At 35.1% G+C, this 26,122-nt stretch overlaps 2 protein-coding genes across 7 annotated transcripts in view; one reads left to right on the top strand and one right to left on the bottom strand.

Moving 5' to 3' along the window:
• Positions 1 to 12,122, top strand: part of LOC123531239 (serine/threonine-protein kinase Nek10-like) — a 53,683-nt gene extending 41,561 nt beyond the window's left edge. For 5 of the 6 annotated variants that reach the window (XM_045312043.2, XM_045312042.2, XM_045312039.2 and 2 more), the window contains 10 exons: positions 138 to 240; positions 1,547 to 1,625; positions 1,986 to 2,115; positions 2,700 to 2,770; positions 3,114 to 3,263; positions 5,237 to 5,430; positions 5,848 to 6,045; positions 6,834 to 7,007; positions 7,538 to 7,758; positions 8,697 to 12,122. In XM_045312043.2, coding sequence (XP_045167978.2) covers positions 138 to 240; positions 1,547 to 1,625; positions 1,986 to 2,115; positions 2,700 to 2,770; positions 3,114 to 3,263; positions 5,237 to 5,430; positions 5,848 to 6,045; positions 6,834 to 7,007; positions 7,538 to 7,758; positions 8,697 to 9,221 — 1,845 coding nt within the window. In that variant the 3' untranslated portion in view covers positions 9,222 to 12,122. The remainder of the gene's footprint in view (positions 1 to 137; positions 241 to 1,546; positions 1,626 to 1,985; positions 2,116 to 2,699; positions 2,771 to 3,113; positions 3,264 to 5,236; positions 5,431 to 5,847; positions 6,046 to 6,833; positions 7,008 to 7,537; positions 7,759 to 8,696) is intronic. The other variant, XM_045312041.2, reaches the window with a different exon arrangement.
• Positions 12,123 to 13,974: 1,852 nt separating this feature from the next.
• Positions 13,975 to 26,097, bottom strand: LOC123532277 (mitochondrial protein C2orf69 homolog). Its single transcript, XM_045313683.2, has 2 exons — positions 25,888 to 26,097; positions 13,975 to 17,129 (listed from the first exon to the last, which is right to left on the bottom strand). Exons 1-2 carry the CDS (start codon positions 26,095 to 26,097, stop codon positions 16,416 to 16,418), a joined length of 924 nt encoding a protein of 307 aa, XP_045169618.2. The 3' UTR covers positions 13,975 to 16,415.
• Positions 26,098 to 26,122: the final 25 nt, after the last annotated feature.

The following is a 26,122-nucleotide window of genomic DNA, read 5'->3' as shown; positions in this document are numbered from 1 at the left end:
CCCAGGTCCGTAGGTCAAAGGTCCTAAACTCTAACATCGGCCATAACTATTCATTCAAAGTGCCATCGGGGGCATGTGTCATCCTATGGAGACAGCTCTTGTTTCAAAAGTAAAAACTGATTTGTTCTATATTTCAGATGATTTTGGCACTGAGGTATTTGCATAAAGATAAAGGTATTGTACATCGAGACCTCACACCTAATAACATTATGCTGGGAGAAAACGATAAAGTCACTATCAGTAAGTCTTTTTGTCACGACAGTCCAGCTTTGTTCAAGAAAAGTTTTTCATAAAAATCACCATCTTTAACCATAGTTTGCTGAATATACATAGGTAGTGTGGCTAGTGCCCTCAGCAGACACACTATGCTTTAATTAAAAATTTGGCCACTTAGAAATAAGGGACAGCCAGCATATATACAATCTATCAGGCTGTGGTTTAGTGACACTGCCTTTTTTTCTTCTTCGAAGTTGAATGAAAAATATCTCACAAAATATTTATAATTCAAACTGATTTATTATATCAGTTGTTCAAATTGTTTTATTATCCCCCGCCGATGAAATCGGGAGGGGGGTATTGAAATGGCGTTGTCCGTCCGTCAGTCCGTCAGTCTGTCAGTCCGTCCGTCCGTCCGTCCGTCCGTCCGTCCGTCCGTCCGTCCGCAGCCATTTCTCAGTAACTACTTGGTAGAATTTCATGAAACTTGAAATAAACATGAACCAACATACTGCGATGATGCCCGTCAAGTTTTTTTTTTGATTGGTCAATTTCCCTCAGAGTTATTGCCCTTGATTTAATAAAAAATGTCCATCTGCAGCCATTTCTCAGTAACTAACAGGTAGAATTTCATCAAATCTGAAATAGACATGAACCAAGATACTGCGCTGATGCCCGTCAAGTTTTTTTTTTGATAGGTCAATTTCCCTCAGAGTTATTGCCCTTGATTTAATGAAAAATGTCCGTCTGCAGCCATTTCTCAGTAACTAGCAGGTAGAATTTCATCAAACTTGAAATAGACATGAACCAAGATACTGCGACGATGCCCTTCAAGTTTTTTTTCGATTGGTCAATTTTCCATATAGTTATTGCCCTTTAATTGTTTAAAAATCCACAGATCTGTACATAACAAACCAACCAATTGGAAGAATTTCATTAAACTTCTTTCATTCTTTTCCATGAACATTTATTATAAACATGTGATGTTGTGTACCTACACCTGGTCACCACCTTACCTTGGTCACCCCCGCCCCCCCCCCCCCCCCCCCCCCAATTTTTTTTTTTTTTTTTTTTTTTTTTTTTTTTTTTTTTTTTTTTTTTCATTTGTCGTTTTCTATCAATATTTATAATCAACATGTAAACTGTTGTATCCTCACCCCACCCCCCACCCAAACAAACCATTCATTTTCTTTTAATTTGATTTTGACTAATGAAATTATTTGCTTCTTGGTAACATTCTTAACTTTTTGCTGGATATATTTTTTTGCCGTTCCTCAACTCTGACCCTTTCGGCGGGGGATTCCAATTCATCGAATTTGCTTGTTTGCAGCTGATTTCGGTCTTGCCAAGGTTAAAGGTACAGATACCAGTAAAATGACATCTGTTTGTGGAACTATTCTATACTCATGGTAAGATCTGTTTGTCAAAACTGCTCCATTTTATACCAAGCTTGTTTTAAAAAAAAAGCTATTTTCAAAAGAAACAATGTTATTTCAGCTCTGTTTTCTCGACTGATGAGAAAAGTGTACTAAAATGGACAACTCCATAGTTTTCAACTCTTTCATTTTACTTGTAAGTTTTACCTTCTAACAAAGAAGAAATCGAGAAAAAATACTGGTAATACAGAATCCCTGCTTACATGTTAAAAAGATCTACAAGAATTTAAATCTATTATGTTCAAGTTGACTGATTAAAACACAGAGTGTACAATACAAGTGATAGTGTGAACAGCTTAAGAAATGCAGTTCTGAGGTGTTTGTATATTTCAGTCCAGAGATGGTTGAAGGTCACCCGTATGGAGAGAAAGCAGATATCTGGGCTCTAGGGTGTATCCTGTATCAGATGTGTGTCCTTGACCCGCCTTTCTTCAACACAAACATGCTCACTCTAGTCAAGAATGTAAGTTCTGTTGTTATAAATTTAAGTAAAGTCAAACTTGTATAAAGACCATGTTGTAGAGACCTAGTGTGATTGTTATTTACAGATGGTGTTTATACATTGGCTGACATACGTTGCAAGTGCTTGAAACAGAAATTCCCCTTTTTTTTATGTCAGGTGGTCGCTGTTCACTTTTGGTCTTAAGCTCAGGTTTAACTGTAAAATAGGCTGGTGTAAAAGAATTGAATTTACTATCACTGAGGGGAAAGATTTGGTTTATTAACACAAAGTTAATTTCAGAAAATTTAGAAAATTTGAGTTCAACAAGAGGCGTGTCTTTATTTCCAGTGAAGCTGTTAGTGTCAGAATTGACCCACTGAAATATTTGCATATTAAAACTTAAAAATATCTAGATGTAAGTAAACTTTTCATGTTCAACATAACTTGCTTGAAGAATAGATTTTCAAAAAAAAAATATAAATATGTGAACACTGTACATGAGAAAGATTTGGATCTGTACTGAGAATAACTGTGTTAGGCTGTTCACCTATATAATACTCTGCGATAATGATAAAACATTGCCATGGAAACTTGTTGTGTTACAGATTGTTGAAGGAAAGTACAAGTCTATACCTGATGGTTTATATTCTCAAAGACTGGTGGACACTGTGAAGAGGTATTTCCATATGAAACTTTCCTACTCCAAAGACAAAACAGATTTTGGAAATTTATTGTATTAAATAAGTGTAAAAACTATTTTCCAGATCTGAACACTTGCCTTGACAGATGGTCAGTTGTGTGCATTAGTCTCACCATACAGGATAATTTCCACAAAAAAGTTCAAGCCTTAGTTCTTGCCAGCATCCAAAATAACTGACTGACTTTATCCTTTTGATCACTGATTCTTTCTGTCCTGTTTGATTACTTAAATATAATTATTGTTGTCATTAGTTTTCTTCTTCTTCATTGTACTTATCTTAAATCATACTTCAAATAAAATTCCATACTTTTTCTTGTAGCTGTATTTGTCCGTCTGCTGACAAGAGACCAGATACTGTACAGCTTGCGGGAGAAATGTCCGACATGATCCTTCGTCATATGGACTCCCTTCAGTCATCGCAGCTCACCCTGGAACGTAAACTCGACAGGGAGAGGAAAAGAACACAGAAGTATGTTTTTCCATGAGACATTCCTAATTATTACATGAGTACCTCCTTTGACTTTGTATCAAAGTACTGTGATATCATTCAGTTCATTGGTATCAAAAGTTGATTTTAGCTCACCTGTCACAAAGTGACAAGGTGAGCTTTTGTGATCACGCAGCGTCCGTCGTCCGTCCGTCAGTCCGTGCGTGCGTGCGTGCGTGCGTGCGTAAACTTTTGCTTGTGACCACTCTAGAGGTCACATTTTTCATGGGATCTTTATGAATATTGGTCAGAATGTTCATCTTGATGATATCTAGATCAAGTTCGAAACTGGGTCATGTGCAGTCCAAAACTAGGTCAGTAGGTCTAAAAATAGAAAATCCTTGTGACCTCCCTAGAGGCCATATTTTTCAATGGATCTTCATAAAAATTGGTCAGAATGTTCATCTTGATGATATCTAGGTCAAGTTCGAAACTGGGTTACGTACCATCAAAAACTAGGTCAGTAGGTCAAATAATAGAAAATCCTTGTGACCTCTCTGGTGGTCATATTTTTCATGGGATCTGCATGAAAATTGGTCAGAATGTTCATCTTGATGAAATCTAGGTCAAGTTCGAAACTGGGTCACATCCGGTCCAAAACTAGGTCAGTAGGTCAAATAATAGAAAAACCTTGTGACCTCTGTAGAGGCCGTATTTTTCATGGGATCTGTATGAAAATTGATCAGAATGTTCATCTTGATGATATCTAGGTCAAGTTAGAAACCGGGTCAACTGCGGTCAAAAACTAGGTCAGTAGGTCAAATAATAGAAAATCCTTGTGACCTCTCTAGAGGTCATATTTTTCTTGGGATCTGCATGAAAATTAGTCAGAATGTTCATCTTGATGATATTTAGGTCAGGTTCGAAACTGGGTCACGTCCGATCCAAAACTAGGTCAGTAGGTCAAATAATAGAAAAACCTTGTGACCTCTGTAGAGGCCATATTTTTCATGGGATCTGCATGAAAATTGGTCAGAATGTTCATCTTGATGATTTCTAGCTCAAGTTCGAATTGGGTCAACTGCGGTCCAAAACTAGGTCAGTACGTCTAAAAATAGAAAATTCTTGTGACCTCCCTAGAGGCCATATTTTTCATGGGATCTTCATAAAAATTGGTCAGAATGTTCATCTTGATGATATCTAGGTCAAGTTCGAAACTGGGTCACGTGCCATCAAAAAACTAGGTTATTATGTCAAATAATAAAAAAACCTTGTGACCTCTCTAGAGGCCATATTTTTCAATGGATCTTCATGAAAATTGGTCAGAATTTTTATCTTGATGATATCTAGGTCAAGTTCAGAAGTAGGTCACATGAGCTCAAAAACTAGGTCACTGTGTCAAATAATAGAAAAAACGACGTCATACTCAGTTCATGTGGGGTCAGGTGAGCGATTCAGGACCATCATGGTCCTCTTGTTTTGTTTCATGACGCAGGAGCAATCATAAAATCCATAAAAATTATTTTCTGCTACGAACATTTTAAAATGCTTTTACAATATTTAATAAATGGGTATCTCAAAGTTAAATAGGCAGCTGAGAAGACTGATGGTAAGCATTAATAAAAATACATGCCCATAAGATAAATATATAATTAAGCATGGAGACCAGTCTGAAGATAAGAAGATCTGATGTATTATTTCTAAAGTATAACATTTTATTTGACCATTGTATTCATTAGACTGTTCTGCTAACCTTGGAGTCTGTTTACCTAAGTTTAGGAAGTTTAAAATTTGAACAGAAGTCTAGCTTTGAGCTATAGAACTGAATTTATATACCAGTTGACCATTGGTCAATTTTATGTTAATACTCGGGAACAGCCAGCCAGATCCTAGAGTTTTAAGACTGGCACTGCTTTATAACCTTGGGCTCTCATCACCAGATATGTGTAATCTTGTGTTTTGAATACATTCGCAATTTGATGAAGTGTTTTTAAAAAATCGTTTTTTTTTTTCAGGCACTTTGAGGAAGCTAATCGGAATATGCAGAAGTACCACAAAATCTGTCACATAACTCAGGAACGTTATGAGAAACTTGCAAACTTGGGGGGCAGTGGTGGTGCTTCAGGGTTTAAAGACGGGAATATGAATGACAGTGCATACGACTCCCAGATTTCTCCATCTGTTAACAGTCCAGAGGACACCGAGCCTGGTAAATTTGCATTTATCTATATGTACTTTATATTTAAATATGAAATATTTCTAGATGTCTGTGGCGTCAGTCTACTAATTAGTGATACTTGAAAAAAATTAATGTCAATGGGTTTACACAAAGTTGCTTGAGAAAGTGACAAGGTCACTATATATTTCAAGAGGCAGTTTGAAAACTGAATTAAATAAGCAACTCCTACCAGTAGAGCTATATGTTTCTAACGCAGCCAATGAGAATTAAAAATACTGAAAGGTAGGATGATAAATTGCTTTAGCAGATATTATAAAAGAACACTTCAGTTGTAAATTAAAATATTCCTATGTCAGTGAGTTCACACCATTAATAAATCATTAGTAATTAGCAAATTAATAAGATCATTTGTGTTCTTTTAAGTAATAATATGATCATGTTCAACAGGTGGTTGGTCATCAGATGATGACTCCTGTCCGAGTAGCGAGTACGAGAGTCAGAGCCGTGAGAGTAGCGCAGGCAGTACCCGCAGTGGAAGTCAGGGACTGAGACGAAACAAGACTATGTCACAGCTACCACCAGTACCGACCCCTAGAAACAGAGAGAGTTACTCTCAGCAGTTGACAGTAGACATTCCAAATAGTTGTAAGCATAGCAAGCACATTTAGATACAAGGTTTTTTGTCTGGATTTGGATTTGTTTTGGTGCATAACGAGATTTAAATAAAGGCTCATTTATGTAGGAATTGTGTGTCTTACTCAATACTCACAATATTTTTTAATGCCATTGCAAGCAGAATTACAAAATTTTTTACTTAGGCATGAAAACTGGTTAGAAGTCTAGGAAGCAGACTTACACACTGGTCTCAACTAACAGAGACTTTGTTCCAAAAAACATAAAAGTAGACTTTTGATAAACTGGTATTTTATCGTCTTCTGATTTTAGATGTTAGTTATTGATATCATTCTGAGAATTATGTAATACAGAAAAATGGCTAATGTAGGTGAAAAAATATAATATGTGAAAATAAAAAAAGATGTTTTAATTTTCTTGGTTGTGTTGACCATATTACTCAAACATTCATGTCATTATCAGTGTCCTGTTATATAATATATATTACAGCAGTAATTGATGTACTACTAGGAAAGATATTCTCTGTGGAGTTTTTTATTATCCATGAATCACTCTGATGAATAATTGAGCCGCGCCATGAGAAAACCAACATAGTGGCTTTGCGACCAGCATCCGCGCAGTCTGGTCAGGATCCATGCTGTTCGCTAACAGTTTCTCCAATTCCAATAGGCTTTAAAAGCGAACAGCATGGAGCCTGACCAGACTGCGCAGATGCACAGGCTGGTCTGGATCCATGCTGGTCGCAAAGCCACTATGTTGGTTTTCTCATGGCACGGCTCATTTATTGTTGTGTATTTCAGCTAAGATAAGTCGAGACTCTGGCTTTGGTTCTGGTGACCCCAGTCCAGTTCAAGGTTACTCTCCCAGTATGGCGAATGGGGATCACACATTACACCACAAGGAATTTTTTCGATCAAATAGCACTCCCACTCCGAAGGGACAGACAAAGAAATCAAAGACAAGTAAGCGGCCCAGTAAGTGATGATTGGGAAGTTTAATGCCTTCTGCATTGGACCCATGATCATAAAAACATTTTGTTTCTTTGGACCACCTGTCACCAGACACCAAGCAATGCTGAAATTATTAATTGATTTTTTTTCTACGTTTTGATATATAAATTGTGCATTAAGTAGTAAGTACCAGATTGGTACTAACATTGCTTGGTGTTTTCATTTCCTCTTATGCAGGAATTGTGTCACTTTGTCAGTATTTGAAAACTGTGTATCATTAATATTTGTGAGGGACAAATTTTGTTGATTACATAGTTTCATCGATCCATGAATTTAAATCCAAACAATATTTATGACATTGTCCTTCATATTACCTTCGAAACCTGAAATCCTCAAATTCATATTCCCACGTAATAAACAGTTTGGCTCAAATGATGAAATTTCAAGCCCAAGAATTAAATGATTTCATGGTATATATGTATATATATTACTTGTTTGTACATAGTTCGATTTGTTTGCACACGAAAGTGTCATTTTTCATACTTTCTTTGTAGAGAGTGCAAACACAGCAACATTGACAATTTCGAACCGACGTGTGCGTCAGATCAGTGACCCAATTACACAAATGTTACATACACTGCACAAGATTATCTATATATCCCAGCTCCCACCAACCTTGAACCCCAACCCGAAGAGGAGAGTCATTGAGAGGTTCAAGAGGGCTCTGTTTGGGCCACAAAGTTCATCTTTCAACCTTAAAGGAGAACTTCATAAGGTATTTTGAATCATTTTTATCTAAATTTACCAATTTGATACTTCAGTTATATTGGTATTTAGTGCAACAAATATAGGATGTAAAAAGTAAGCAAACATTTACTTTATAGGTTGTGATATTAAAATAATGTCAAACTATTCTGACTGATTTGCAATATAGAGGCATTTATATATTTATTTATACTATATATTATGCCTCTGGTATCAAAGACCCAGGAAGGGGAGGGGTGGTCTTGTGGATATGGTGTCCGCTGCTCTATCCAGGGTTCGAGTGGGATCGAGCCCCACTGGGGTCATGACCATGACTTCTCATATGACACCAGTACTGGTTTTTCCAGGAAGCTGACTCAAGAGTAGTTCCAATAAGCTTGAAGCCTTCATCACAATTGAGCTAAAACATATTAGAATAAACTAAAGACCAAGACCCAGGAGCCATATAGTGTTTGAACTGTCAATCCATCCTTCTATCACACAGTTTACAAGTACATCATTCTGTACCTTGTGAAATCAATTCCTCCTACAGTTTTCACCCAGTTCAAATCATACTTATTGGGATATATCAACATGAAGAAGACATGCACATTTGTTGGGACTTTGTTGGTTATTATTTTTGAGTAATGCTCCTTTTTAGACTTAAACATAACAACTACATCTGTATATTGTGTACTCAACAGTTTCTATCCAATTCCAATGGAACTTGATTTGGTATCAATGCAAATATTGTTGGTAATTTCTGGTCAGATATGTTTTCCCAATTAGGCCACTTTTTTGACCTTACATACATATAATTCTAACTAGCATTTTCAATGGCATGTGTCATACTTTGTTGACATCATTCTCGTTAGTATATAGATTATAGTTGGATATCCATCAAATTTTGTTAAAGCCAATGATTGGCTGGTGGAAGTATGTTATTTATGCTTTGCCATTTTTTTCTAGTTGAACACTGGATCAAGAGAGATTATAGATTTGAACTTTGGACCAATTGGTGAAAGGATTAGTTCAGCTGGCTCTGACTTGAGTCTTGGATCTAAAAGTCGCAGGGGCTCTTCGTCAAGTATTAGCTCAGCTGATGGTAATCAAATGAATTCTTCCAGCAGGAAAGGAAAAACTCCACGAGAGAGGGAAGATTCCTTGAGAAGACGACAAAATTCCTCAGATCGGCAAAGAGGAAGTAGTAGTGAAAAAAGGGTCAGCTCCGCAGGATCGGATTCTGATTCCTCGATGAGTTCGACACTAAAAGCCATGACGCCGAGGACATTGACTCTAGATTTATCCGTTACACACCTTGATCATGATGACAGTATTACTTATGAACAGTTACAGTCAATGATAGAAACAGTATTAGTTGAATGTGGATACTACAGTGTTTCTCCACAGGGAAGGGAGAAAACTCCACCACATGGAAGTTTTATTTCCGAATCAGTGAGAAGTCGCTTAATGGCGTCTTCAAATTTAACTTAGCAATTGTGTTAAATACAAAATAAACACAGTCACATTAAATATATGTGACTAACATTCAAAACTGTACCAGTTATTATTTCAGGTTTCTTTTTATTCGTGGAAGAAACATTCTCTACCTGTCAGAAGTTTCATCATTTTACATATACATCAATGTCACACAGGTTTTATATATATGTCTGATTATACAGGAAGACAGTTGGATTTTAGTACTGAATCATGACTCACAAGGGAAGAGTATATATACACTACAGGAGGTAACTCTTACATATTTATATAAATAATGTGATAACAAGCAAAGTTCAAAGGATTATGTTATAATTTATTCATTGTTGAAGCATTCCGTATGTTATTTTGTGCTAAAGTTTGTTGAAAATACGTGTTTTGAAGTTTTATATATTTAATGATAGATATGTTGGACAAATTTATTAACATTTTGTTACCTATGGTGAACATATTTATTCATAAGTTTCGATCTTGAAAAGATATATAGTTGTAATTTATTGTAGTTATATTTAATAAAAGATAGTGTGATTTGATTCAATCAAAGTTTTAAATTGTATATACATGTATCATCAAGAAATATCATTCCATGGTATTGTTACCTGTTGATTTATTGTTAGGCATGTGCATGTAGCTTTTTTTTCTGGGGCATGATATTAAAGTTAAACAAAGTACTTAAACCAATGTCAAAATTCACATATGTATTAACTCACAGATTTTTAGCAAACATGAAAAATTTGTTTCCTACTTTGATCTCTATTTTTCTAGCATTTTAACAACACTTAACAATTCATGTGAGTTTTTTGTACCAAAGGTACAAATTAAAACTGTGAATAATTACATTACTTATTGCCTGTTGTATATTTGCTTAACTGAGACTCAGAATTAAATCCATCCGAGGTTTTATTAATCTATAGTCTAGTGTAGTTTTATTTATTTTCATTGGCTTTATTTATTTATTGATTTATTTATTCTGTCTACAATCAAAGACTTTAGTTTACAGAAACCGTCCAAGAAATTTTTGTGCTGTTTATTTTATGCTTATTTATTTTTAATAACTAATGTTCTAAAAGTGCATGTAGGTTTAGATGTTTTCATTGAGTTGACTAGAGACAAACCTTGTCTTGATTGATAAATTTTGCTTGAATAGCTTGACATATACCTTAGATATCTCAGCATACTGCTTGAACATGGCAATGTATCACTTGAAAGAAAGTCTCTATTTATTGCTTGAATGTCCTTATATACAGCTTGAATATCTCGGCATGTTGCTTGAATATTGCAACAAATTGCTTATATATCAATTTCTTGCTGTAATATTGCAACATACTGGTATAACTCGAGTATTGCAACATATTGACTGAAAATCGCGGCATATTGCTTGAATATTACAGCAGATCATTAAATTTTGAATATCTCAATGCTATGCACGAAAATCTCAACATTCTCCTTGAATATTTTAACATATTGCTTGAATATCACTGTACATTTTGTATATTGCTTATGTCTACAAAATGTGATATTGTTATTAGGCCAGTGAGAATTTATGAATATTGTGTACAATTTCTATTTTAAGTTAGTATTTCAGTTACTTTCTATACTTCATTATGAATATTTCCTTCTAAAAAGTTTGTATCACAAAAAAACTATGTGCAAATTACACAAAAATGGACAAAGAACTTCATATTTAAAATCTTGTTATATACCAAATTTAAAAAAAAATTAACATTTCTTTTGTTTTTATCCAAAGGGATATTGAATGTTCAGACTCTAGTTTTCACTCTTGTTTTATTTTATGAACGTTTTGACTTCATATTATCACATATTGATGTTCTTTTTATACACAAAAACCATCTTACTCTGAATACAGTAGTTCTGCATCTGAACACACGGTGTATGTGAGCAGTGGGCTGGGTTGAATTGTGATGTGTGTCTTAAATTTTTGGTAAGTTTTATTTAATCCATTGATCAAAATGTCTCAGTTATTCCGTCCATTCCATAATTTTGATTTTTACATGATTTTTGTGTGTGTCATCCTACATTTTACATTATGTATATGTGTATATCTCACTTTTTGACATTTGTTCAAAAAGTAACTGCATTATGGATTATACACGTAACCATTCCAGCTTCAAAATGGTAAAAAGTGTTACTTCTCTTGCACTTTTTATTGGGTTGTAAGGCAAGCTGAATGAAAAACTATTTTTACTTTCTTTTCTTTTTTATTAGTTCAAAAAAGACCTGGCATTATTCACACTGAATGTAATGTTTTAAAGCACTATCTTATGAAAGTGTAGTCTTAATAAGTTTTATTTAAAAATTGTGTTAAAATCTAGATGCATACTGTAAAATATTTAATATTTATGGGGGGACTAATTTTCATGGATTTCATGGACAGTTGAGTATATATATGTAAAACTCGCACTATTTTGTGTTACAAGGTTGAAATTCATATCCAAACAAAATTTTATGCCTTCAAATTTCATAAATTCACAGAACTTCTTGAAGAATATAGTAAAATTCAAAACAAATTATGTACCCAAGGAAGTCAAAATGTTTGAGAGCATTACTTTGCAATTCTGTCATGTTTTATGAGGGAATTATCTTTGCAATTCTGTCGTGTTTTATGAGGGAATTATCTTTGCAATTCTGTCGTGTTTTATGAGGGAATTATCTTTGCAATTCTATCATGTTTTATGAAAACTGTCTCAGAGTGTACACATTATTTAACTTGTTAGTGTTATAGTTACTTGATCATGGTATTTATTAGTAGAATATATATCTGTAAATATATTGTTGAATGATTGCCTTAAATTCTATCAATGCACAAATAAGTTATATCACATTGTTAATTTGTGCAAAATGAATCTTGAAAAGAGAATAAATTATCAATACACACTGTGTAACTATTGTTTAGTATTTTGGTTCAGGTGATAATTGCAGACAAGTGTGCATGAAGAACAAATTACTTAAAGTAGTGCTTTTAAATTGAACAGTAACACTACATCTTGCATCAACAATATTTCATAAAAGATGTGGCATCATTTACACAGTGCCAGGATATTTTCATGCTTCATAACATTTATGCAAGTCTGATTCATTTTACTCAGTTTATTAAAACTTACAAAGTAGATTTATCAAACAAATACATATAAAAAGATGTAATCTTATAATCTTATATGTGATTTAGATAGATACATTATAAAACATAATACTAGAGATGCTTTTGAGAAAAGCGCATGTCTCCCACAACTGCAACGTTGAAAAATGTCTAGTTTCTCTCGATGGCTGTGATGAATGGACCCCATTGAACAAGCACACACGCACACGCACATGATGGCTGTGATGAATGAACCCCATTGAACAAGCACACACGCACACACGGAGTAAATCAATATGACAAGAGGACCATGATGGTCCTGAATCGCTCACCTGTCCCCACATGACCCAGTTTTGAACCGAGTATGATGTCGTTTTTTCTATTATTTGACATAGTGTCCTAGTTTATGAGCTCATGTGACCCAGTTTTGAACTTGATCTAGATATCTTCAAGATAAAAATTCTGACCAATTTTCTAGAAGATCCATTGAAAAATATGGCCTCTAGAGAGGTCAGAAGGTTTTTCTATTATTTGACCTAATGACCTAGTTTTTGAAGGCACATGACCAAGTTTCGAACTTGGCTTAGATATCATCAAGATGAACATTCAGACCAATTTTCATGAAGATCCATTGAAAAATATGGCCTCTAGAGAGGTCAAAAGGTTTTTCTATTTTTAGACTTACTGACCTAGTTTTTGACCACAGTTGACCCAGTTTCAAATTTGATCTAGATATCATCAAGGTGAACATTCAGACCAACTCTCATACAGATCCCATGAAAAATATGACCTCTAGAGAGGTCACAAGGTTTTTTTATTATTTGACTTACTGACCTAGTTTTTGATGGCACGTGACCCAGTTTCAAACCTGACCTAGATATCATCAAGTTGAACATTCTGACTTACTTTCATGAAGATCCATTGAAAAGTATGGCCTCTAGAGAGGTCACAAGGCTTTACTATTTTTAGACCTACTGACCTAGTTTTCGTCCGCATGTGATCCAGTTTCGAACTTGACCTAGATATCATCAAGATGAACATTCTGACCAACTTTCATAAAGATCCCATGAAAAATGTGACCTCTAGAGAGGTCACAAGCAAAAGTTTACGGACAGACGCACACACGGACGACGGACGCTGCGCAATCACAAAAGCTCACCTTGTCACTTTGTGACAGGTGAGCTAAAAAATGACAGGGTGTTACAAAATCCCCTTCATACTTTTGCAGGGGGTATCATAATCCCCTCTGTGATTTTTACTTATTTCATCAAGTTCAAATACAACCCAGTATATACAACTCAAAAGTCTTTTGCATAAAGCACGTAAATACAATGCCTTTAGCAAACATAATATAATTTGGAGCACTGATATCTATAATGTTAATCACAGAGGGGATTATGATACCCTCTGCAAATGTGTGAAGGGGATTTTGTAACACCCAGTCATTTTCAGAGGAGGGGATTTTGATATACACTCGTCTCCCACACCACTGTGTGGTGGGAGACATAATTAATAATCAAAAAAGATTTAAATGTGTACAGTTTGTAAGAGAGTATTCATGAGTGGTAACCAGTATCCTCCAGCACTGACTGAAACAGACCAATTGTTAAAACACCGAGTCCTAAATGACAAAAAATTATGGCAAAAAATATCAACAGTATTATTCTTTATTTACGTCTCATTCATGTAAATATCACAGGTATAAAATTACAATTCAATACATAAATAAAATTAGTACAGGACTGTTCAATTTGAACTATAAGAGACTATGCAACACAAAGTCCCATCTTAATGGCTGCCACAGGGCACTTTAACAGCTATTGTGAAAGTTAATCAAACATGAAAGAAAATCCACTGAAACTAAAACACAATCACACAAACTCTCATTAAAAAGGAGCTATTAAAATATATACGAAGTAGTAAAATAAGAAAAATAAAAAATCTGATTATTGCCACTGGTTTTATGTTATTTTCAACATAATTACATCTACTGGTAATTTTATCCTTTGTCAAAAAAGTAAAATTACTAAAAAAAGAAAAAATAAGTAATAAATGAATAATAAATATTATATATTAATATTATACCCCAATTTACATAGCACCCTTTTCATGATTAACACATTCAAAGGCGCATTGTGGTTTTAAATACAGTTGTTCTTCATTTGCTCAAACTCGGATGATTCGAACACCATCCTTTGCCCAAACTCATTGTCAGGTCCCGCCAAAATCCCTATATAATGTATATTATTCAATGGTTTGAACTACCGACAACTTGAACAAATTTTGCTGGTCCCATCGAGGTCGAGCAAACAAAGTTTTATAGCACATGTTAATTGGTTTAAGTCACTGGCTTTTGAGTCATTTGCTCCCTATTTAATGGGACTGTAACCCTGTATCTGATGTAGATGAGGAATTTTGTTCCAACCAAGTGCCCACCAGTTCTGGAAGTAATGTCTGGAAAAATGCTAGAAAGATGTCGTATAAGACCTAAACTAGGCCAGTGATCATATTACTAGTGATCTAAATGTCCGGTAACACTTCCGAATTAATACAGTGGAAATATTTATAACAGCCTCTATGAAATTCCGGAACTAATTAATCATAATAATGTACATTGCACTAAAAGTGTAACCTACATGTAATGGTTACTGTATCTGATGAGGTAAATTTACAAGTTATGGACCTAACCAAGGTGATATCGGATAATCCACCGAGGCCGATAGATGTAGGTCAGGTCCATGGACTTGGATATTTACTAATATCATCAAACAGTACGTATTCTATTTTATTACTACACTAAAAAAGCAATCTGGTTAGTATCAAATAAATAATTAATGCTTGATTTTTGTTCAGACAAACAACTCACTTACATTCAACATGACTGTATACCAACAGTTAAACTGCTGATCTAGAAATTTTCTCAGACAATCCAAGTTTGTTTAGTACAAGGATATCACTTCATGCAGTGAATATCACTTCATGTGACAAGTTACTGACCAATGAGATAAGCAGAATTTTTAAGTCATAAATACATTTAAACAAACAAAAACTAAAACAATTTCCCTGAAAAGGAGTGAACTGTAGCTTAGCACATAATTTTATACATTAAAGCTACAGGTCAACTGAAGGCATTAAAATAAATCGAGGTTACATATCATGCATTTTCTAAGATGTCCTTTCGGACATTTTAATAAATATATTTATCAAAATGGAAAATTAGTTAACATAACATTGATCTAGTTGGGTTTTTTTTGCTGACAAGGGTGAAGCCCCATTTTTCTACAGTATTCTAGAGATTTATAAGCACTGTATTCACTTAAATATACATATTATGATTTCTCTTTTGTACCAGCAGTACTGGTAGCAACATGTTTTCCACAACTTTTGTACCAGCAGTACTGGTAGCAACATGTTTTCCACAACTTTTGTACAAGCAGTACTGGTAGCAACATGTTTTCCACAACTTTTGTACCAGCAGTACCAGTAGCAACATGTTTTCCACAACTTTTGTACAAGCAGTACCGGTAGCAACATGTTTTCCACATCTTTTGTACAAGCAGTACCGGTAGCAACATGTTTTCCACAACTTTTGTACCAGCAGTACCGGTAGCAACATGTTTTCCACAACTTTTGTACCAGCAGTACCGGTAGCAACATGTTTTCCACAAGGGAATAGCAACTTCCCCACATAGTATATTAGAGGTGAATGAAGAATGTCCTCAGTAAATTCCTTTCACCCAGGGATCAAACTGCCAACCTGTGGACAGTTACGCTCTCCCAATGAGCTAATTCTGAACCAGTGGACGGGTTAATCAAAATGTTGATTGTAGTAATGCCAGTGGTAGTAACCAATATTATAATCAAACTTCAACTTAAGCTAATCAACTGCAAATGTTGCTACAAGTAATATATGAAAGTGTTTTTGTCTTAATTATTTTTGTTATGAGGAGGTAACTCAACTTGAGAGCATTAAAGCAAATAGGAACTCCTTCAGATAGAGAAAGTCTTAGGTGGATACTTGAATGACTGTTCACAGAGGCAACACTTGACCCTTTGGGTCAACTGAACTTGTAACAAAAAGTACCTAAACATATTTATCTAACTTTTGTTAGAACTTTAAAATGATTTTCAATGCTTCCAGGTTCATCCATAAAGTATCGAAATTCTTGAATTTTTGCCCCTAATGCTTCCAACTTCTTCACAAATTCAGCTTCTTCTTTTCCTATCCAGCGCCTGTTTATACACTTAATTTGATATGGTGTAACAAGCACAAAGAGGTCCTTTTCTAACTTTTTTATATCTTTAAGAACTTTGTTATCAGTTATATAACCCTTGACCCCACCATTATGACCTCCGTCAAGCCAATAAATTGCCGAAACTTTATCCAGGAACAACTTCACATTTTTATCATCTTTGAAATGATCCAGTTCATACATTAACTGACTTAGCACCACACATCCTTTGCTAAAACCTATAATTTTGACTTGTACATCATCTGAACATATGTTAGAGTCTGCAGAACAAGCACCATTGACATCAGAACTTCCTACTTTTTCCAAGGCTGATGCGTAAAGTTTTGAAAGATGCACCAAAGCCCCAAAGTCATTTGTAAATTCCGGTTTACCATCTTCATCAAAGTTAAGGAAGTTTTTGTAAATACTGAATGTTTTGAGTAGCATATCGGACGGTTTTATCACAAATACTGTTGAATCAGGAAACTTTGATCGCAGTAGCTCTGCTGTACTCTCAAGGTTCCACTCTACATAAGCTTTGTTTGTATAATGACTTTCCATGTTTTCCTTGTAATCCTGAAAAGTAGAAATTGTATATTAAGCAATTTTTCGTCTATGTCAAAATCTTCAATTATTCACGGCCTCATGGGAACTGCAGTACAAGGTATTTTTCCTCAGTCAATAAAGTTATCTCCAGTGAAAGAAAGCAGTCTCAAAGCAGAACGGCATGATCGGCATGATTTTTTTCACAATGCTAAAAATGGTTGTTGATTTTAGGAGGTTTGTTGTTTAATTGTCATAAAGTTGCCGTTATTACACGTTATATGTATTGTTTTTTTTATAAATAAACTTGGGGTTAGGGACGTATCGAATATGAAAGTGTAATAGCGATTTTCGTTGATCACCGTTATTTACTGAAGCAGTAATTTATGAACACAATCAGGTCTAAAATACTAAAGAAAAGCATAAGTTTATCATTTTAATCCTTCAGTCCCGAGAAAAAGACAAGGTTGATAAAAGGTTCCATTAAGACAAACAAATTGTTAACTACTACTGATAATTACTATTGATAATTTATCACTTTCATGATCATGTTTCTGATTCCTGTCAATTGCAATATAACCACCAAAAAAATGACTGCATTTTTTTTTAAATCATCTCTTGCTTTTGACAGATAAATGTAACACGCTGAAAATATTTCAGCTCTGACCGGGAATCGAACCCGGGACCTCTCACACCTAAGGCAGACACTCTACCACATCGCTATAAAAGCTAGCTCAATAGCAAGAAAGCATACTGTTCACCCATATACTCTACCCTTCTATATAAATTATACCATTTTCAGTATTTATATTGATTACTGGACCCCTAGTCTCAATTTTCCAACTGCAATGCAGACCAATTTCACAGAATGACATTTACTGTATGTCTGCCTTTACGTCTCAAGTAGTTAGGATCAAAACTGTGGTGGAAATCCACGTGATTCAAACTTCCTGATTGATAGATTTACATACACATTTTTTCACTAGTGTGGTTATTTTTCACAAGGAAAACATAAACGATGATTTAACGATGCTAAAATATAAATAAAAGTTAATAAATGGCATGTTAAACCTTCTGTATACTAGTATTGGTGATAATTATGTTTACTACGTCTGTAACCACTTGCGTCTGGGGAAAAAAAAGCCTACCTACCTACCCTATTTTTTTGACCAATGTTACCTGAACCACATGTATTTTTAAAAAAGATTTTTTGGCCTAAGTGGGTTGTACGTGGAGAGACTTGAATGATAAGAATTCAAGAATAAGTTGATTTGTATGTACAAATCAAAGTGGAGTGAGTCATTGTCATTTTGTAATAATAACAATATGGGTAAATTAAGAACTTATGCTTAGTTTAAACAGAATTTTGTAGAGAGACATACTTTAATATTTTACATGAAAAGGATGTAAGGTTTTTCTTTACTAAGTTTAAAATTAGTGTTCATAGACTTCATGTTGAAACAGGTCGATATAAGAACTTGCCATGTGATCAGAGAATCTGTAATACTTGTAATTATGGTTGTGTGGAGGATGAAATTCATTTCTCTATGTTTTGTCCTGCTTATGATTGTCATAGACTTGAATTTTTTGAGGCAATAAATAAGTACTCAAGACACTTTAAAGATATGGATTGTAATAAAAAATGTGTATGGTTAATGAGCTCAGAAAATGCTAATCATTAGTGTTATTTTGTTGCTAGCTAACTTCTTGAATAAGATTTATAACATCAGAAAGACTATTGTATGATCTTGCTTTGCTCTGTTCGTTTTGCAGTGGTCATGTTAGTTAGATCTGGGTGTCGATCGGTCTTTGCGGGATGTTTGGAGTGGTCTGGCGAGGAAACGGTCATCTTTTTCTTTTAAATGGTGGTTCACTCGGCATGCTTCTCCTGTCATAATGCGTTGCCTGGCTGTTGTCTGGTTCATACTTTGATGAGTTGTTGATTAGATGGCTTCTGCAGAACGAACTGCGAAGGGTTTTTTGCAATGGGAATTTAAATAATATCCCATAATCAAGATCTTTAGAACACCCAATATTTGTGTATAAGTTACATAACAGTCTGATGTCTCTGTCAAGCTTTATGTTTAAAGTATTGATAATGATAACTCTCGGGTTTTACTTTTATACTATTACACAATCTTTTTCACATGTAACATCATCTGCAATACTATAGATGATATTATACATGCTTGATGTTTTATTAATCATCAGTTCCATTCTTAATATTTTAGTTCATCTGTACATTTAATGTTACTTAAATTAATTGTCTGCTAAACTATAAACAGCTGTCTGCAAAACTATAGATAGCCTCTTGATGCTTTAGAGTCTGACAAATATTCTTTGATTAGTGCCCGATTGTGACAACAGACTGTTTCATCTGAAAACTTATATCATTTTGTGGTGTACTTGCATCTATAGGAGTTAGGCCTTGGGAGGGGGGGGGGGGGGGGCAGGGAGAGAAGCCTTTTAGCCTTTTAGTAAGCTGTTAGAATGATTAAGCCTTATACATATATATAGTTAGTTGTTTTCACACCAATACGAATCATGTCTTATTTGTGTTACTAATATGCTGCTTTCTCCTTGATCCTTAAATCTTATAGGGTTGTGCATATTTTTGTAAGCCTGTTCAATTGAATATTTTTTGTTTTTTGTTACAAAAATATTTGCATTTAACAATGGGCAATAAGAATTACAATGTTACCATCTTTTACATGTACTTTTTTGCACAAGACTGAAGGAGGTCAAACTCCACATCATTTTAAAGCTTCCTCATCGATTTGAGCCCTTTATTTGGAAGGTCATTAAGTATTCTATTTCCATAAAGCAAATATCTATCAAGACTGACTTCTTGTTCACTCCTTACAACAGTTGAAATATGCTCAGGATGCTTTTAGTTTGAAATTTGGAATCACAATATTACCAACTGTAGCGGTTCTCGTATCAGGTGGCCTCGGTAGCTCAATTGGTAGAGCGTTGGCACGGTAAGCCGAAGGTCCGAGGTTCAAATCCCTGTCGAATCCCTGTCGAGGCTGCACATTTTTCCTGAGACTGTTACATTTGGGGGCTCATCCGGGATGCTCACCTTTGGAGCCCATGCGGGGCGAAGCAGTTTGGCTGGGGTGTGCATCTGAATTCGGTTAACAGTCTGCAGCAGACATTGGCCAGGAGTGCCAATGTCTCGCAATAAGAGGGAAGGTGTGTAGTGGTTCTCGTATCGGGTGGCCTCGGTAGCTCAATTGGTAGAGCTTGGCACGGTAAGCCGAAGGTCCGAGGTTCGAATCCCTGTCGAGGCTGCACATTTTTCCTGAGACTGTTACATTTGGGGGCTCATCCGGGATGCTCACCCATGGAGCCCATGCAGGGCGAAGCAGTTTAGCTGGGGTGTGCATCTGAATTCGGTTAACAGTCTGCGGTAGACATTGGCCAGGAGTGCCAATGTCTCGCAATAAGAGGGAAAGTGTGTAGCGGTTCCCGTATCGGGTGGCCTGGGTAGCTCAATTAGTACAGCGTTGGCACGTTAAGTCAAAGGTCTGAGGCTCGAATCCCTGTCGAGGCTGCAATCTTTCTTGAGACTGTTACACCACTATGTAATTTCCTTTTGAAAAAAGCAATTTTTGATGCAAAATATTAAAACAGACTTATATTTTTCAAGGCATTTTAAAATGTTAATGACACAAATTTCTGATGGAAGAACATGCTACATGAGCATGAATTTTACTAAAACACAAGGGCTCGAATCGATGAGAAAGCTCGAATCGACGAGAAACAGGCATATCATTATTTCCTTCAAATACTTTATCTATGTGATTATTACGTCATGTAATGTGACCCATAATTGGTAATAAAACAATATTCTATTCTATTCTGTTGAGTGCACAGGCACTTGCCGTGTGGCCTGGACCCACCCCCCAAAAGCCCCCACAGCTACGACCCTGGAAAAAAACTGCACAAGCTTGTACCACATAGTTACATAAAATTATATGAGAAAAAAAACATATCCTATACAGTAGACCCCAAGAGTACTAAACAAGAGCTGTCTGATGACAGCGCGCTCGACTATTCGAAGCATTGATTGAAGAATGGGGTCAAAATATATCCATGGATATTCAGACAAAAGAAATAAATAGATTAGACAAACAATGTTCCTGTATTTCTTTGATTTCGATAAGTCTTGCACTAAATGGCAATGTATGTGCCAATTTCAAAGTTCAAAAAGGGCCATAATTCAGTCAAAATAATTATGTACTCTTGCCTACAGATGGAAATCATAATGATAAACAAGTGTTCAAAGTTTAAAAGCCATATGTCAAATAGTTTTAACAAAACATGGACTTGTATGAAAACAGAACCAATTTCAAAGTCCGAAAAGGGCTATAATTCAGCCAAAACAGATGACAGAGTTATGTTCTCTTTCCTACAGATAGAGACTATTATACTAAACAAGTGATAAAAGTTTCAAAGCCATATGTCAAACACTTTACAAAAAATATGAACTGGTACGGAAAACTTAACCAAGATTTCTAAGTCAAAAGGGGCCATAATTCAGCCAAAATCCTTGATGGAGTTATGTAATCTTGCCTATAACTGGACATGGTGATGGTAAACAGGTATTGAGAGTTTCAAAGCTTTATCTCAAAAGACTTTGTCAAAATATGAACTGGTACGGAATATTAACCCAGATTTCTAAGTCAAAAGGGGCCATAATTCAGCCAAAATCCTTGATGGAGTTATGTGCTCTTGCATATAACTGGACATGGTGATGGTAAACAAGTGCTGAAAGTTTCAAAGCTTTATCTCAAAAGACTTTGTCTAAATATTAACTGGTACGAAAAACTTAACCAAGATTTCTAAGTCGAAAAGGGCCATAATTCAGCCAAAATCCTTGATGGAGTTATGTGCTCTTGCATATAACTGGAAATGGTGATGGTAAACAAGTGTTGAAAGTTTCAAAGCTTTATCTCAAAAGACTTTGTCTAAATATGAACTGGTACGAAAAACTTAACCATGATTTCTAAGTCGAAAGGGGCCATAATTCAGCCAAAATCCCTGATGGAGTTATGTACTCTTGCCTATAACTGGCCATGGTGATGGTAAACAAGTGTTGAAAGTTTCAAAGCTTATCTTAAAAGACTTTGTCAAAATATGAACTGGTACGAAAAACTTAACCATGATTTCTAAGTCAAAAGGGGCCATAATTCAGTCAAAATCCTTGATGGAGTTATGTGCTCTTGCCTATAACTGGCCATGATGATGGTAAACAAGTGTTGAAAGTTTCAAAGCTTTATCTCAAAAGACTTTGTCAAAATGTGGACTGGTACGAAAAACTTAACCAAGGTGTGATGCCGACGCCGACGCCGTGGTGAGTAGGATAGCTCTACTTATTCTTCGAATAGTCAAGCTAAAAAGTACTCGGGTATATCAGGTTATAGGATATGTTTTTTTCTCATATAATTTTATGTACTGGTACTGATGATAAACCCGAATAGAAAATGAGGTTTTTTACCTGTAACATTTTTATTTCTGCAATTTGTAATCAATGGTCCGTATCAAAATAAAGCTTAACTTTTGCTGAAAACTTTACATAATTCAAATTTACATTTAGTTAGCAAACTCACACGAAGTGAGACCTTGAAAGGGGTTTGTAAAATGTGACTGTATGCAGGTTGACTGATGATAAATTCGACCACTTTGTTATTTACAAAATTTTCTTCGTAGTATTATAATTATTGAAACTTTCCCCAAAAAGCTGCAACAGCCATTCCTGATCAGGCCTAAAAAAAAAAATGTTTGTTTCCAGTGACATGGCCAAAAAAAATAGGGTAGGTAGGTAGGCATTTTTTTTTTTAACCTAACACCATCGTAGTTTCAAACAGGAAGATTATAAACCTTATAAACATGCATCCTATTGTTATGTTTGATTTACACCCGAATGTACAATGACTTTGATGATGTTTTAGCAATATAAAATGCCATTTGATTGTGTATTTAAATATTATGAAATAAATATTTTTATCACATGTTTGACGTTGCGGGAGTGTAATATAGTCATTAAATAAAAATGATAATACACTAGTGTAATAAAACTTTGACGTTGACGTCATTTATAGCATTGGAGACGTTGTTCAAATTGACTTGTTTATATAGTAAAAGAAAGTAGAATGTATGAGTTTTCGACAGGAAAAGCTCACATGTGATAAAAAAAATATTACATTTGTGACTTTCCACATTGAATTTATTAAACTCGTTGAATAAATTCAATATGAAAAGACACTCATGTAATATCCTCTATGCTTTACATGTTTGCGTTTTGTTGTTGGTGTTCTTTCATTTCAAGATTAGCCCATCCGATTAGCTCAATAGGTAGAGCAGTCGATCTACGGATCAAGTGGTCATAGGATCGTTGTGTCCTATATCATTCATTCTCCGCCGCTAATTCATGTGGAGAAGTTGGCAATTACTTGCGGAGAACATGGTTTATATTTAATTAAACATGAAACTTGAATGAAATCTTGCTGTGGATTCTCTCTTTAAATAATAATTTTAATATTGAATATTATTCAACAACCAACATTAATATTTCAAACTAAAACCAAGTAAAAGCACACTGGCCAGGAATATGATTTGCATCTTTGATCTGCATTGAGATTAATACCATCACCCCCTATCCCAATCTAAAATTCTGGATTAACTGGAAATGCCAGACAATGGAGTTTTGACTGGTATGCCCAAATTGTAAATTAATAAAGCTGCAAGTGGTTGTTCAACGTCTTACTACTATAAATCCCATCTAAAACCTGACTTTTCAAGACTCTGCAGGCCTCGACCTTAACTTTTTTCAGCAGGTCCACCAACTGCTAAAATCTAGTAGACCTGCTCAGACTTTAGTGGATCTCCAACTGTCATAACTTCATATGACTCAAAGAAACAGGACTTATTTCTAAAATAATTAAAAATGGAAGACTGTAGCAATCTGTTATCCCGAAAAATAATTATGAAAAGTGTCCCAAAATATGGACACAATAATCATCATCCACCTGACGTCGACCCGTGCTGATAGTGAAAAAAAAAAACATTTACAATTATCGGTAATTATTCTGATGATAAACTAAGTAATTTAGCCTTGTTTTCATCATCAATTAACACCCCCTCAAAGAGCTAAAAGAAGTGTGTCGGTTATTATGGCATCTGAAGTGGAGATCAAAGCGGTATAGTTGCCCGAGATTGTCATGGCATTACGTCATGTTTTCGCGCCATGTGACACATCACTGTCTAATCAAACTTTCTCGATTCCTTAACTTGTTGAGAAGTTTTTTCTTTATCTTTTTTTATCCCGAATAAACTGACATGTTAATTTGTCAAACCGTGAACGATGATAGTGGATAGCCTACCTCTGTGACCTATTTGCCCTCAAGGAATTTACATTTCTGTTTGAAAACAAAGTGTTGTGTCAAAAAATACATGTACAATGAATAATTTAAAACTTATTAAATTTCGCAACAGCATCATACTGCTCTATTTTAAAACCACATTTCTATTGATGTTCACGAGGTTACGTAACCTATTCTGCCGTGCCAACAGAAATCTGTTCGACAAAAATCGTTTTACTCCACGTATTTAAATTGCTGCTGCTTTTTCATTATTTAAGATTTTTTAATTGTGTTTTCTGTACATTCTGGTCAAGAGTCTGAATTTTATTACCATAGTATGTACCGTTTATTTACTTTAAAAAAGAAGTAAATAATCAAGATCGCGCTGTTTGAAATTTTACAAAACATTATATGAAAATTTGATCGTTTTTAAAGAATTTTGCCTACATTCCTGTCGATATCTTATTAAAATTGTTATAGAACTCAAACTGTATTAGTTCTCAAGCGGTGTTGGAAATCTGAAGGGATTATATTAAAAAATGAATGCACTACGCGCATTTTTTGTGTCAAAAGTAACCGTGATGTAAATTAGTTAGATATTACGATAGGGCGCACGTGCTTGTGGAATGGAAAACTACCAGCATGACGTTTTGATATCTTTACGATTCGCGGGTAAATTCCAGTCAATCCAGGTAATTTTGCCTGATGTAATTTCTCAATTTGGTAAAGTTACCACAAAAAAACCACTCGCCTGATCGGCGTAGTAGTCCATTCGTGCAAAGAGCTATAAAAATAATAATATACTTATTTGCAAAAATATGCGGCCCGATTTTACCGCTAAAAAAGTTTAGGGTCGGTGGTAAAAAAATAGAGTAGGTCGGGCCACCGGAAACAAACAATTTTTTTTTTTACGCCTCAAGTAAAATGAAAAGTGACCCAGTGTCAAGCCCCAAATTCATGTGGCGACAGTGAGCATGTGCAAAAAACACCCTCTTCCCCGGTAAAATTTCTGGATAAATATTTTTATACAGATAAATGTAAGTCATTTATTTATACAGAATATTTACCAATTTTGTTTTTATTTACACCAGTTGGTGTTTAAGTGGGAACTATTAGATGGTGTGTTCAATTTTATAAATAACCAATTGCAATCGTATATTTCCAAGGTGGCAGACTTTATCATCTGTCCGGGTTTATCATCAGTACCAGGAACTATGTGGTACAAGCTTGTGCAGTTTTTTTCCAGGGTCATAGCTGTGGGGGTTTTAGGGGGGTCCAGGCCACACGCAAAGTGCCTGTGATAGAGTGCAAAATTATTATCAGAGAACGTGATTTGCGTACAATTAGTTGGACTTAACTGGACCCCTAGACTCTGAGTCAAGAGGTCTGTTAACTTGACCCCTAGCCACTGCCAATAATATTACCTGTACATCTCCACCAAAAAAGATGATGTGCTGTTTACTACTGGACAACTTCTCCACTCCACAAATTATTACATCATTATGCTTGCCCTCAGCACCTTCAAGATTTAAAAGGCGCTTGCAAGCAGGTAAACTAGTGCATGAATTCACACTCTGTGCCATGATTAGGGGAAATAGACTCGATACACGCTTGTAGATTTTATTTAAAAACATTGGTTTCTATTTAGTTTACTGCTGT

Source organism: Mercenaria mercenaria, chromosome 11 (assembly GCF_021730395.1).
Source record: "Mercenaria mercenaria strain notata chromosome 11, MADL_Memer_1, whole genome shotgun sequence".
NCBI lineage: Eukaryota > Metazoa > Mollusca > Bivalvia > Venerida > Veneridae > Mercenaria > Mercenaria mercenaria.
Note: the sequence above shows the minus strand (reverse complement) of the source record. Positions and strands in the feature narration are given on the sequence as shown.

Bases quoted from the DNA above. Each gene is read 5' to 3' on its own strand.
- LOC123532277 (XM_045313683.2), bottom strand. From the start codon at position 26,097: ATGTTTTTAAATAAAATCTACAAGCGTGTATCGAGTCTATTTCCCCTA. The intron at 17,130-25,887 runs GTAATATTATTG...TCTACTTTTCAG, and splicing joins TTTTTGGTGGAGATGTACAG to GATTACAAGGAAAACATGGA.